Source organism: Colias croceus, chromosome 20 (genome assembly GCF_905220415.1).
Source record: "Colias croceus chromosome 20, ilColCroc2.1".
NCBI classification, from domain to species: Eukaryota; Metazoa; Arthropoda; class Insecta; order Lepidoptera; family Pieridae; genus Colias; species Colias croceus.
Window position 1 is genome coordinate 8865743 of NC_059556.1, and position 10954 is coordinate 8876696.

General features: G+C 34.4%; 1 protein-coding gene across 1 annotated transcript; it reads right to left on the bottom strand.

Moving 5' to 3' along the window:
* Positions 1–1940: 1940 nt before the first annotated feature.
* Positions 1941–4890, bottom strand: LOC123700725 (transient receptor potential channel pyrexia-like). The gene has a single exon (XM_045648040.1). The coding sequence runs from the start codon at positions 4888–4890 to the stop codon at positions 1951–1953; it is 2940 nt and encodes a 979-aa protein (XP_045503996.1). The 3' UTR covers positions 1941–1950.
* Between the last annotated feature and the right edge of the window lie 6064 nt (positions 4891–10954).

A 10954-nucleotide genomic window follows, 5' to 3' on the forward strand; every position in this document is an offset into this window, starting at 1 on the left:
ATACGAGTAGAGCTAGGTGTGCCGAGTTTGGGCTCGTTTTGTTAGTTATGTTGAGACTTTACCTACGGACTTGATGGAGTGACCTGCAGGTGTACTTCGAAGACTGCTACTGGAACTATTATACGAGTAAAGCTAGGTGTGCCGAGTTTGGGCTCGTTTTGTTAGTTATGTTGAGACCTTACCTCCGGACTTGATGGAGTGACCTGCAGGTGTACTTCGAAGACTGCTACTGGAACTATTATACGAGTAAAGCTAGGTGTGCCGAGTTTGGGCTCGTTTTGTTAGTTATGTTGAGACCTTACCTCCGGACTTGATGGAGTGACCAGCAGGTATTAACAAAACGAGCCTAAACTCGGCACACCTAGCTCTACTCGTATAATAGTTCCAGTAGCAGTCTTCGAAGTAAACCTGCAGTTCACTCCATTAAGTCCGGAGGTAAGGTCTCAACGTAACTAACAAAACGAGCCCAAACTCGGCACACCTTGCTCTACTCGTCTATTAGTTCCAGTAGCAGTCTTCGAAGTACACCTGCAGGTCACTCCATCAAGTCAGGAGGTAAGGTCTCAACGTAACTAACAAAACAAGCCCAAATTCGGCACACCTAGCTCTACTCATCTATTAGTTCCAGTAGCAGTCTTCGAAGTACACCTGCAGGTCACTCCATCAAGTCCGGAGGTAAGGTCTCAACATAACTAACAAAACGAGCCCATACTCGGCACACCTAGCTTTACTCGTATAATAGTTCCAGTAGCAGTCTTCGAAGTACACCTGCAGGTCACTCCATCAAGTCCGGAGGTAAGGTCTCAACATAACTAACAAAACGAGCCCAAACTCGGCACACCTAGCTCTACTCGTATAATAGTTCCAGTAGCAGTCTTAGAAGTACACCTGCAGGTCACTCCATCAAGTCCGGAGGTAAGGTCTCGACATAACTAACAAAACGAGCCCAAACTCGGCATTCCTAGCTCTACTCGTCTATTAGATCCAGTAGCAGTCTTCGAAGTACACCTGCAGGTCACTCCATCAAATCAGAAACTAACGCAATCCCGGAAATCCCACGGGAACGGGAACTATGCGGTTTTTCTTTGACTACGCGGGCGAAGCTGCGGGCGGAAACCTAGTTGTTATTAAAACACAATTGCCATCTTCAAAAATATTTTGGGGCACGTATTCTCGCGCGGTTGCAGTTTACAAACAATACCCCGAATTAATTAATAAAACATAAAACTCAAAATATTGCACTATAAAAAGTTTTATGAACCTTTTTAAATGATTTTCTAGTATAATTTCACTAATGTCCTTAACTTTTTATGAGTTTTGACTGGGCACGTCGGTTAAAACCTATATTGACTAGATGTCTCGACTTAAAATCAGTTAATAAGGATATTGACCGATGCCCTTAGTCAATAACGTTATTAACTGGTTTAATCAGATAAAATCAGTTAATAAGGATATTAACCGACGCCCTTAGTCAATATCCTTATTAACTGATTTTGCCGGTCAATAACGTTATTGACTGGTTCAGGGTTCTGACTGTAACATATACACAACAAAATAGTAAAAATTACAATTCAAATATAAAAATTATTTTCAGTAGTTAACCAAAACCATTATTTTCTAAAACAATGAACTCTATCATGAGGTACATAAATGGCAAATGTACTCGCAACAAAACAAGCGATAAAGAAAAAAACGTGACAATAAAAAAATAAAATTTATTTAATTAGCTTACTTGTGTACCCTGATAACATTTTTCCTTACATCTCACTCTTATCAAATGGCGAACATTATCTCATTTAGATAACGCGGTTTAAGAAATATCTAATTATCAAATATACAATAATGATATAAGATAAAGCCACTTTGAACAGGTATGATCAACAAATAACTCTGCCTCTTATACGAACTCTTTAAACGTACTCAAACTTTGTTCCTTCTTTCTTCTACTTATCATTTAGTTATTGAATTTGTTACATCAGAATTATTGCTAAAGAAAACTGGTGATTCAGGATAAAATTGTGCGGAATGTAGATACGATCTGTCGGTCATTTTAAACAGATTCTGCAATAGATGCTGCTGCTCCATCAATAGCGTGTTTAAATGCCTCATCTCCTGATCGATCTTCTTTAAGTTGAACGTCGTTTGGTCGATTTTCTCTTGCATTCCCCGAATCTCTATGTTGAACTGGTGATCCGTCTGACCTTCGTTCTTGAATTTCGATGAATGGTACTTGTTTTTGTACAGAATCTCCTTAACTGATGTACCAGATTTGAGCTTGTTTAACTGCGCCAATTCGTACGCAGCCATCATAATATCTGTTGGTAATCTTTTCTCATGTGGATTCAAAGGTTTCACGCTTAATATGACTTTACCAGCTTCAGGTGAAACTAACGCAGTTCTGTATATGTATTTGTGCAGACATTTAGGTAATAAAGCGCTAAACATACCCATCTCTACAAATAGAATCAATTTTGTTTGCCGAACCAGCTTTGATAAGCCCGCAGTTTTTCTTAATCCTTGGATATCGTGTACCGCTATACCAACGAGTAAATTCATAAGTATGATAGTTACAAACATCAAAAATAGGATGAAAATAATTTGAGATGAAAGTTCGAAAATCAAAGGTGGGTCGTCACGAAGCGGGTCGTTTATCAAAATGTTCAAATTCAATTCTCCAACCATCATAGATAGCGTACTGATCAATCCCATCAAGGGATTTGAAAACATTTCTTCATTTGGAAAGACCACTAGAAAACATATAGCGAATCCGAGTAGTAGGCAAATGTATGCCAAAAGTAATTTTAAGAACTCTGTTAAAACTTTCTGATACATAGCTACGTAATCACCAAACATCGGTAGCTGACCCATCATCAACATTAAGTTCGTCCAAGCTCCTAACACTGCATAGCCTTCGATATGATTCTGCCAACCGTAGTCTCGTTCGATATCGTAAAGTAAAAATACAGACAGCAAAACAAACCACTCCAATAAGTTTTCGAATGTCGTAAAGTATTGATAGATGCTCGAATACCCCGTAATACCAGTCAGCTTTCTTACTATTTCGAATACTGTGATCGCTAGCAACACCCATTTCTCCAATTCGATAGGATTGTCTTCTAATATATCGCCAAGAATCGACTGTGACTGACACAGCTCGTTCGGTACGTCATACTTTTGCGCATATTTACCATCACATGTTTTAACAACAGCCGTTAGCACGTATATAGATAAAAATACGACAAACAAAAAGCAGAATACTAATCGCGCCAAATAAAACTTTCTTATCTTTCGCCACTTCATGAATAAAAACGCTAAACATAAAGGATGTTGTAATATGTCCTTCTGGCCTTCATCAATCAAACTATTCAAATAAGTGATCTCGCGTGGATAGGAATATTTTAACAGTTTTCCAAAATCAAACTCGATTTGTACTTCTTCATTCCCTTCTGTGGAACGACTAAGGGATATACCATTATCCAGATTGTGTCGTAGAATAGCTAGGGATTTAGGTGTTTTTCTTACTATTACACTCAATGCTGTATGCCCTTTCTTTGACTTTGAAGTAACATCGGCTCCCAAAAATATTAATGTTTCCACACAGTTTGTCAGTCCATCTATAGCAGCAATATGTATTGGGGAATATCCGTATTCATCTTTTTTATTTACTTGTGCACCCCAACTTACGAGCATTTCAATAATATCACAAGCACGCTCTGATTTAGATATAGCGGCATGTAACGGTGTTCTTTTATCATAATCTTCAGCATTTGGATCAGCGTTACCATCGCGTAAAAGAACTTCAACACATTCTGTCGATGAACACCTTGCTGCCAGATGAAGAGCTGTGAATCCTCTATAGTTTTTTGTATTCGCTTTAGCACCTTCAGAAAGTAACAGTTCTATACATTCTGTATAGCCTCTTGACGCTGCCAAATGCAAAGCAGTGCATTCTTTATCCCTTTGTTTTGTTACACCATTGACACTAAGTTTTGTTTCTTTTAACAAGAAAGCAAGACATCTCCTTGCGCCGAGTTCTGCAGCTAAATGTAAAGCATTTAGTCCTCCTGATGTTATGTATGCGGGATCAACACCTTTCTCTATAAATAATTCCATACATTCCAATGAATCGTTACGAACTGCACAATGGACGAGGTTGTCTTCGCAGCCAGCCCTCTGTACAACTGCGTGTAAAGAAGCTCCATTTGCGATGAGGTATTCAGCTACTTCTAATGAATTTCCAAACGCAGCACAATGAAGTGGGGCAAAGTACTTGGGAGCATAATCAACATCAGTACCAACAGATATCAAATACGCTACAGATCTACTCGCACCACTGAACGAAGCTATATGCAGAGCAGTCAAACCTATAGGATCCGAGTAGTGCACATCAGCTCCTGCTTCAAGAAGTCCAGGCAATAACTCATCACGGGCTAAAAAAGCTGCCCATAACAATGTTAAACTCACAACCACTTCAGGAGCGGATGAAATGTGTTCTTCTATATTATCCGCTGTAATTAATCCGCATTCGAGATCATCAAAAAATCTGCCCGCACCTAAACTTAAAGCTTTTTCACACAAAGCTCTCCGGACCATGTCTTCTGTCAACCGGGCTTCTGGATCAGGGGCCATAACGTCAAAACTGTGGTACATATTGGGCGCATCTTCGGCTGGTGGGGAGGGTCCGACGAAGAGATATTCTTTAGCTTTTCCAGGTTCACTGGCGGACTCGAGTAAGTCGATGCTTCGTACATGGCGAAAGGAGCCCCTGAGTGGGAATTCCTCTGGGTCTCGGGTGCGCGTGCTGCTTGTGAGGCGGGACCGCGGCGTTTGCGTCGGAGGCGTCTGCAAGGGTGACGGCCACCCCATCTCGCGATAACCGAAGTTGTCCATAGCTGTACCGCGACTGACTGCAGGCTCCCGCTTATCTTATCTCCTCCGCCCAGACATGCGAGATCTTCGTATGTCTTCGTTGACACGGTGATTTATTACGCTATTTTTACTGCGCACAATTAGGAAAATAAACAGTTTGGCCACTCATTAACGTAATGTTATTACGATGTGCGAATTATGAAATTCATCCAAATATTGTAGTACAGATCGTCATTCGTATTTTTAGTCTATTTATACAGAGCTATAGTATCTACAACTTAAGTAAATATGATTATCTTAAACGACAGTAAACATTCATTATTTTTATTTGGTAAACTACATAAGTATTTTGGCAATATGTTTCATGCTTAGCAATATCTTATAAATTTAGGTAAGTACTTATTATATGTAATATAATATTTTTATAGGAGCAAACATTAGTATCGGTCCTCGGTACTCTATGGGTAAATATTATGCATTTGATTCCATTTTTATAAATTAATAATCTTTTAAAAATGTTTGTTAAGTATTTAAACCGTTGAAAATCTCTCATGTCAATCCTTTGAGACTAAATTATCATCACATCACTTTCGTATAATAAAAAAAAAAGGTACGACGCAATACAAAACAAGTCTTATATCCAATACTGAGATACAAAACTGCATATTTTCAGTTATTCAAGCACAATATCACGACAGTACATCAACCCAGTTACAACACAAATATTTACACCCTTTGTCTGTCGGTTTGTTTGCAATGTCGACTGTTATTTGTAAACTCAACATGACCAGGGTTAATTGTAGTAAATAGTTTTATTGTTTCTCCTTGAGTGACTATTTTTGATATAAAAATGTATCATAAATATGGATTAAATAATGACAGATAGATAACAAACTAATCCTATAAAGTGTAAACACGTATAAACCACAAAGGAATATTTTTTTGTGTAAATAGAAAAACTATATGAATGTCATACATATTATCATTTATCATATTTAAAGTTATACATATAATATGTAGATACTTACTGTTTTCCGAATCGGTGGTAAATGTTAAAAAATAATATGTTCTGACGATTCAAAAATGCTTCTAGAAGAAGTCTTATTGAATAAATAATTGTTTCAGTTTGAGTTAAACCACGGATTACTAAATAGTTGCATATTACGTTATAACTTGATCTACAACACAATTTTGATCGAGTATCTTTCTTAATAATAACGATTTATTAATCGTATCATAAATGTGTTAAAATCTGCGCTATCGTAAGTTATAAACCATGTTTAATAGCCAGACATCAAACAAATTTATAAGTTTTACCTACAGTTAATTAATATTACTCTATCCTACTTCAGTTTACTTTGTTTTAGCTGCTAGTTAAACAAAGATTTTCTCTTAAATACAATGTTATTATCGCTATCTCAAGCACTTTCAATATTATGCACTAATTATTACTTGACAGGTTCAATGACGTTTATTGCATACGACATTTTATATCGTGATAGTTTATAATCATAACCTTAAAATGAGACTTTAGACCCTTAAAACAAGCCTTGTTTCTACAATAATATAATTTAATCTGACCTGATTATACGTCGTAAAGTGTAAATCACCCCTTTTATCGATACAATAGAACTACTAAAGTTAAAATTAGTAAGAAATTTTTTAAATGCACTATAATATGAATGCAATTATTAAAACTTAACGGAAAAAATGGATTACAGATGCGTCTAAACGTGTATTAACATTAAAAAATCCGAGCGATTTAATTGAAAATTATTTTAAGAATTGTAAATCTTCGTCTCTATATTTGAATGCATGAAATACTTATGTGAAAATTTTTCGCTTACATTAAAACTACTGACCTAAATTAAAAGCCTAGACAATAAGCCTCTTTCTATCTACTGACGCCGGCACGACAATCGTATCGCAGTCGTCACGTATAAATGAACTTTCCCTAGCTGTAAAATGTAAATGATTAATAAACGAATGCGACAGTTGGTTCGTTGCCAGTGTATTAAATTTTGTCATCAAACGATTCCGATTTTCGTCGCTAATGTCGCGGAACGGTATTACGCGGCTAATTTAAGTGGTTATGGTGGGTGCTGAATGGTTTTAAACATTGCTGAAGATTTTTTTTGTTCGGCTTATACACAATAAGATAATGTTAGAATGTGGTTAGAATATTGTGTGTTAATAAGATGGAGCAGGACTCTTTTTAGAAACATGCAAAAATGATACTTATTTAGGTAGAGTCGTAAAGAGTAGAGATTAATCTTTTATATGGAAAAAAATCTTTCAAATATTTTCTAAGTATTGATATATACATCTAAAACTCATATTGATTTAGATGTTCTTTAATTATGTGTAATATATTGTACGAAATATTTCTTCCATTCTAAAATGAGTTTATTACCTGACATTATCCTTGACATAATTTATAAGTTTCAGTCAATTTCCCAGACCCTTTGACACTACATGGTTTCCATCAGGATTATTTATTTATTTATTTAACATATCTGGAATGTTCTGCAGCCGTAATGCATCAAAAGGCGCCATTTAAACGTCTATAAAGTTATTTTCAAACTTGTTTAATTTTGCCTTTGTACGTTTCTGAGATGTAATCGTTAATTCTTTGTACTTTCTTTCGTCTTTATTAACTAAGTGCTCGCCCTGGAACTGTCTGCTGACCCTGGATGTAGGTAAATTAAAATTAACCTAAGTCACATAAGTAGAAGCGTAGTTTTCTATTGGTCAAAGAATCTTCTAACCTTCGTCACGTAATGTTTCTAGGCGATATTTTATTTATAAACGATTGATTTCAAATAACTTACAATTCATAAATTCTTACCTATGTACTCAGAAAAGTTTGAATAACTATTAGGTACCAATAAATTAAAAAGTTTCGAGTCTTCAGTTCATATATAAACGAAAAGTTCAAGTACTTATGTGATATATATTCTTTTCTTCACTTATAAAAGTTTATATAAACTAAAAATGTTTTGAATTTAAGTTTCAGTTCAAAAGAACAAGGTGAACGACCATTGGTTTACTATTTACTTAACCAGGAATAGCATGTTTATGTTATATGGTTATAGTGAGGTGTTTGAGAAACTATGGGATCATTATCCTTTCCTTTTGGGATATCTTTGTTATTTTGTTTATAATATAACAGGAAGAATTCAATTACACATGATAATGTCCTGCTTTATAGATTCGGAATAAAAAGCACGAAATTTGTCCAATATCTCTTGACACGTCATAATATGCAAGTACAATCATAATAATATGTACATCTTCAAATGATTATTAAAATATTATTGTATTGAACATTTTAATAATTATCAAATTAAAATTTATCTTTTTTACCTACAGTGGCTGGTAGAGGCGGTGGAAGGCGTGGGCGGCGTGGCCCACGCCGAAAATAAATAAAAATAAATATTATAATAAGTATTAAAAACCCAAATATACTCGTGTTTACACAAAATACCTTCAATATTTTTATCGCAAAATCTTGTCTTAAGAAAAAGTTAAGACTATCCCTTCACCATTATACAAAGAATTAAACTATGTACAAATATCATTAACACCTATAGTTGTTCCCAAAACTGATATTCTAGTAACGGGACTCTCATGACCACTTTATAAGGAAGTATGACTTTCTTTACTATAAATCTGCTGACCCTTTATCGATGTATTTTGTAACCGACAGTATTTTAAACGTTTATTACCCGATTCGTTGTTGGAAAAAGAACAATCGATTGTAAATCGATTTTCAATCAAGGACCAACATTCCGACTCACATTGTTCAGAAATAAATTTTAGTACTGCGTTGTTAGGGTGCGGACACACTTGCGGGAATAATGCATTCATGATTCATACCTAGTATGTAAGGTAAATGAATTTAAGTATGAAAAATCTCAATACATATTTTATTTATATGGGTTCATACGCCTTAGAAATAAATAAAAAAAAACATTTTTGCAATTTATTATATTTTACAATTTTTTATGACGTTTCTGTTTTTAACTACCTACTTTTAAAAATTATGCAGAATCTACAATATGAATCATGCAAATCATTAAAATTATTTCAACATTTATAGGCATCAAGTTTACTAGAGTAGAAAAAAGTAGAGGTACCTGAATTACAAGAAATACAGCGAGAAAACAAGGCAGTGAACAACTATTATAAAATCGTCACAATAATTATTTTCAAAGTATTTAATTCCAATGGCAACACATGTGCAAAAAATGTGACCAGCGAATAATAGAGCAATCCTTAGAGCTTATTTTCAAGCGCTATCCATTTTATTAAACCAATGAACATAGGTACCATAAAATACTTAATTGAAAAGAAACAGAAACACATACGAGGCAAGAAATTATCGTGAAACTAGAATAAGATTGAGTGACATATCACCAGAAGATTATAACATATTATAAAAAAGACGTGTGGCACGGGGACTGCCGCGGTAAAGCTATTGCATAGCATGCCTTCAAGCCACACCTCCGTGCCCGTCGGTGGGGAGCGTGAGGTTTTTTCGTTACGGAATTTCTGGATTCGGTCCCCGCGCTCAAGGCGCGCGATAGAAGCTATGCAATAGCTTAATAAATACAGTCTATATACAATGTGTCAGCACCTTAACAGTATAAAGGCTATATGCGCAGATCGGTGGCCAATAAAACGCAATAATAAGTGGCACGTGCCACCTCTCAGTTACTTTAGTCTTACCCACTATTGGCCACATAATAATAACTTTAAATAAGTAGGTTGTAGGCTTTAGAATTTCAATTAGCGAATAAATACGTTAATTTTATTGAAACGATTCTTTTGTTTATTATGATTGGATTGTCTGTTTAGCTCACGATATTCTGTTTTTTTTTTTTAATTTTTTCGGTAAGCTGTGTAAATTTTATTTTACATACTATAAAATCATAAATTGTTGATGTTAAATTATAAGTTTGAATATTGAAGTAGTAACCTAACAAAAAACAAATACATTTCAAACGTATTTAAGTACTATTTTTTATCTTCCCTCGCATTTTACCTGAGAATTTAGTATATTATGAAACAAAGTTAAAATATAAAATATTTCTACTATAAATAAGTTTCGGCTAGATTATGCTTACTTCTGCGAATGAGCTATATATTTTTCACCCCTTCAAAATTACTATTACACTATATCGGGTATAGTTCTATGATTACACCTAACTATATTATAAAGTCACCTGTTTTTATATATTTTAAAATATGTAGGTAGTATGTGGTAGGAAAATCTAATTAGGTGATTGTTTTTAATCTCTATATATAAATTCTAAACCGTTCTATAAATAGTTATTCTATTAATAAACAACTAAATAACTTATAAAAGATAATAATGTGTCAATATCACACATTGTATAATATACACAGCCTCAATAAGGTTTTATATACGCACATTTGCTATAAATAAACTGTAAGGCGCTTAAAAATGAAATAAATAAATAAAACTGGTATACGCTTTTGCGTCATACAATCTGATACAAAGCATAAACAATTAATCGAATAAATATATAAAAAAAATTTATCTAATACTCACTCTTAGGACGATTTATGTATTTTATTAATACAGAAAATACCTGTTTAGAATACCTATCATATCTGTTTCTTCAATTTTATTTCGTAAAAGTAGGAAATAATGTGCGGAAAATTAAAAAAAAAATACGGTCCTGTTTGATCCAAAAATTTCATATATCTCTATGCTAAATTTCATCAGAATCGGTTCAGCGGTTTAGCCGGGAAAGTGTAAAACTTTTACACGTGTAACATTGGCATGGATTTATTTACAAGTAAATTACTTTTATACATAATATCTGATTTCTACAAACTAATACTAGTGGAGAGAAATGTTTATACGGCTTCGATGAGGAATGCTGAAATTTCATCCCATTATGAAGTACAGTCAGCATAAAAAGGTATAAAATTATATTTTATTTTTTTGCACGCTTGGTGCAGTAGCTAGTCATGTAAATGGTATGATTCTATAATAATATACAAACAATATATTATATCGCTTACCTAAATGCAATGTGAAGGAGTGAAATTT

Excerpts from the sequence above, each read along its gene's own strand:
- LOC123700725 (XM_045648040.1), bottom strand. The coding sequence starts at position 4,890 with ATGGACAACTTCGGTTATCGCGAGATGGGGTGGCCGTCACCCTTGCAG.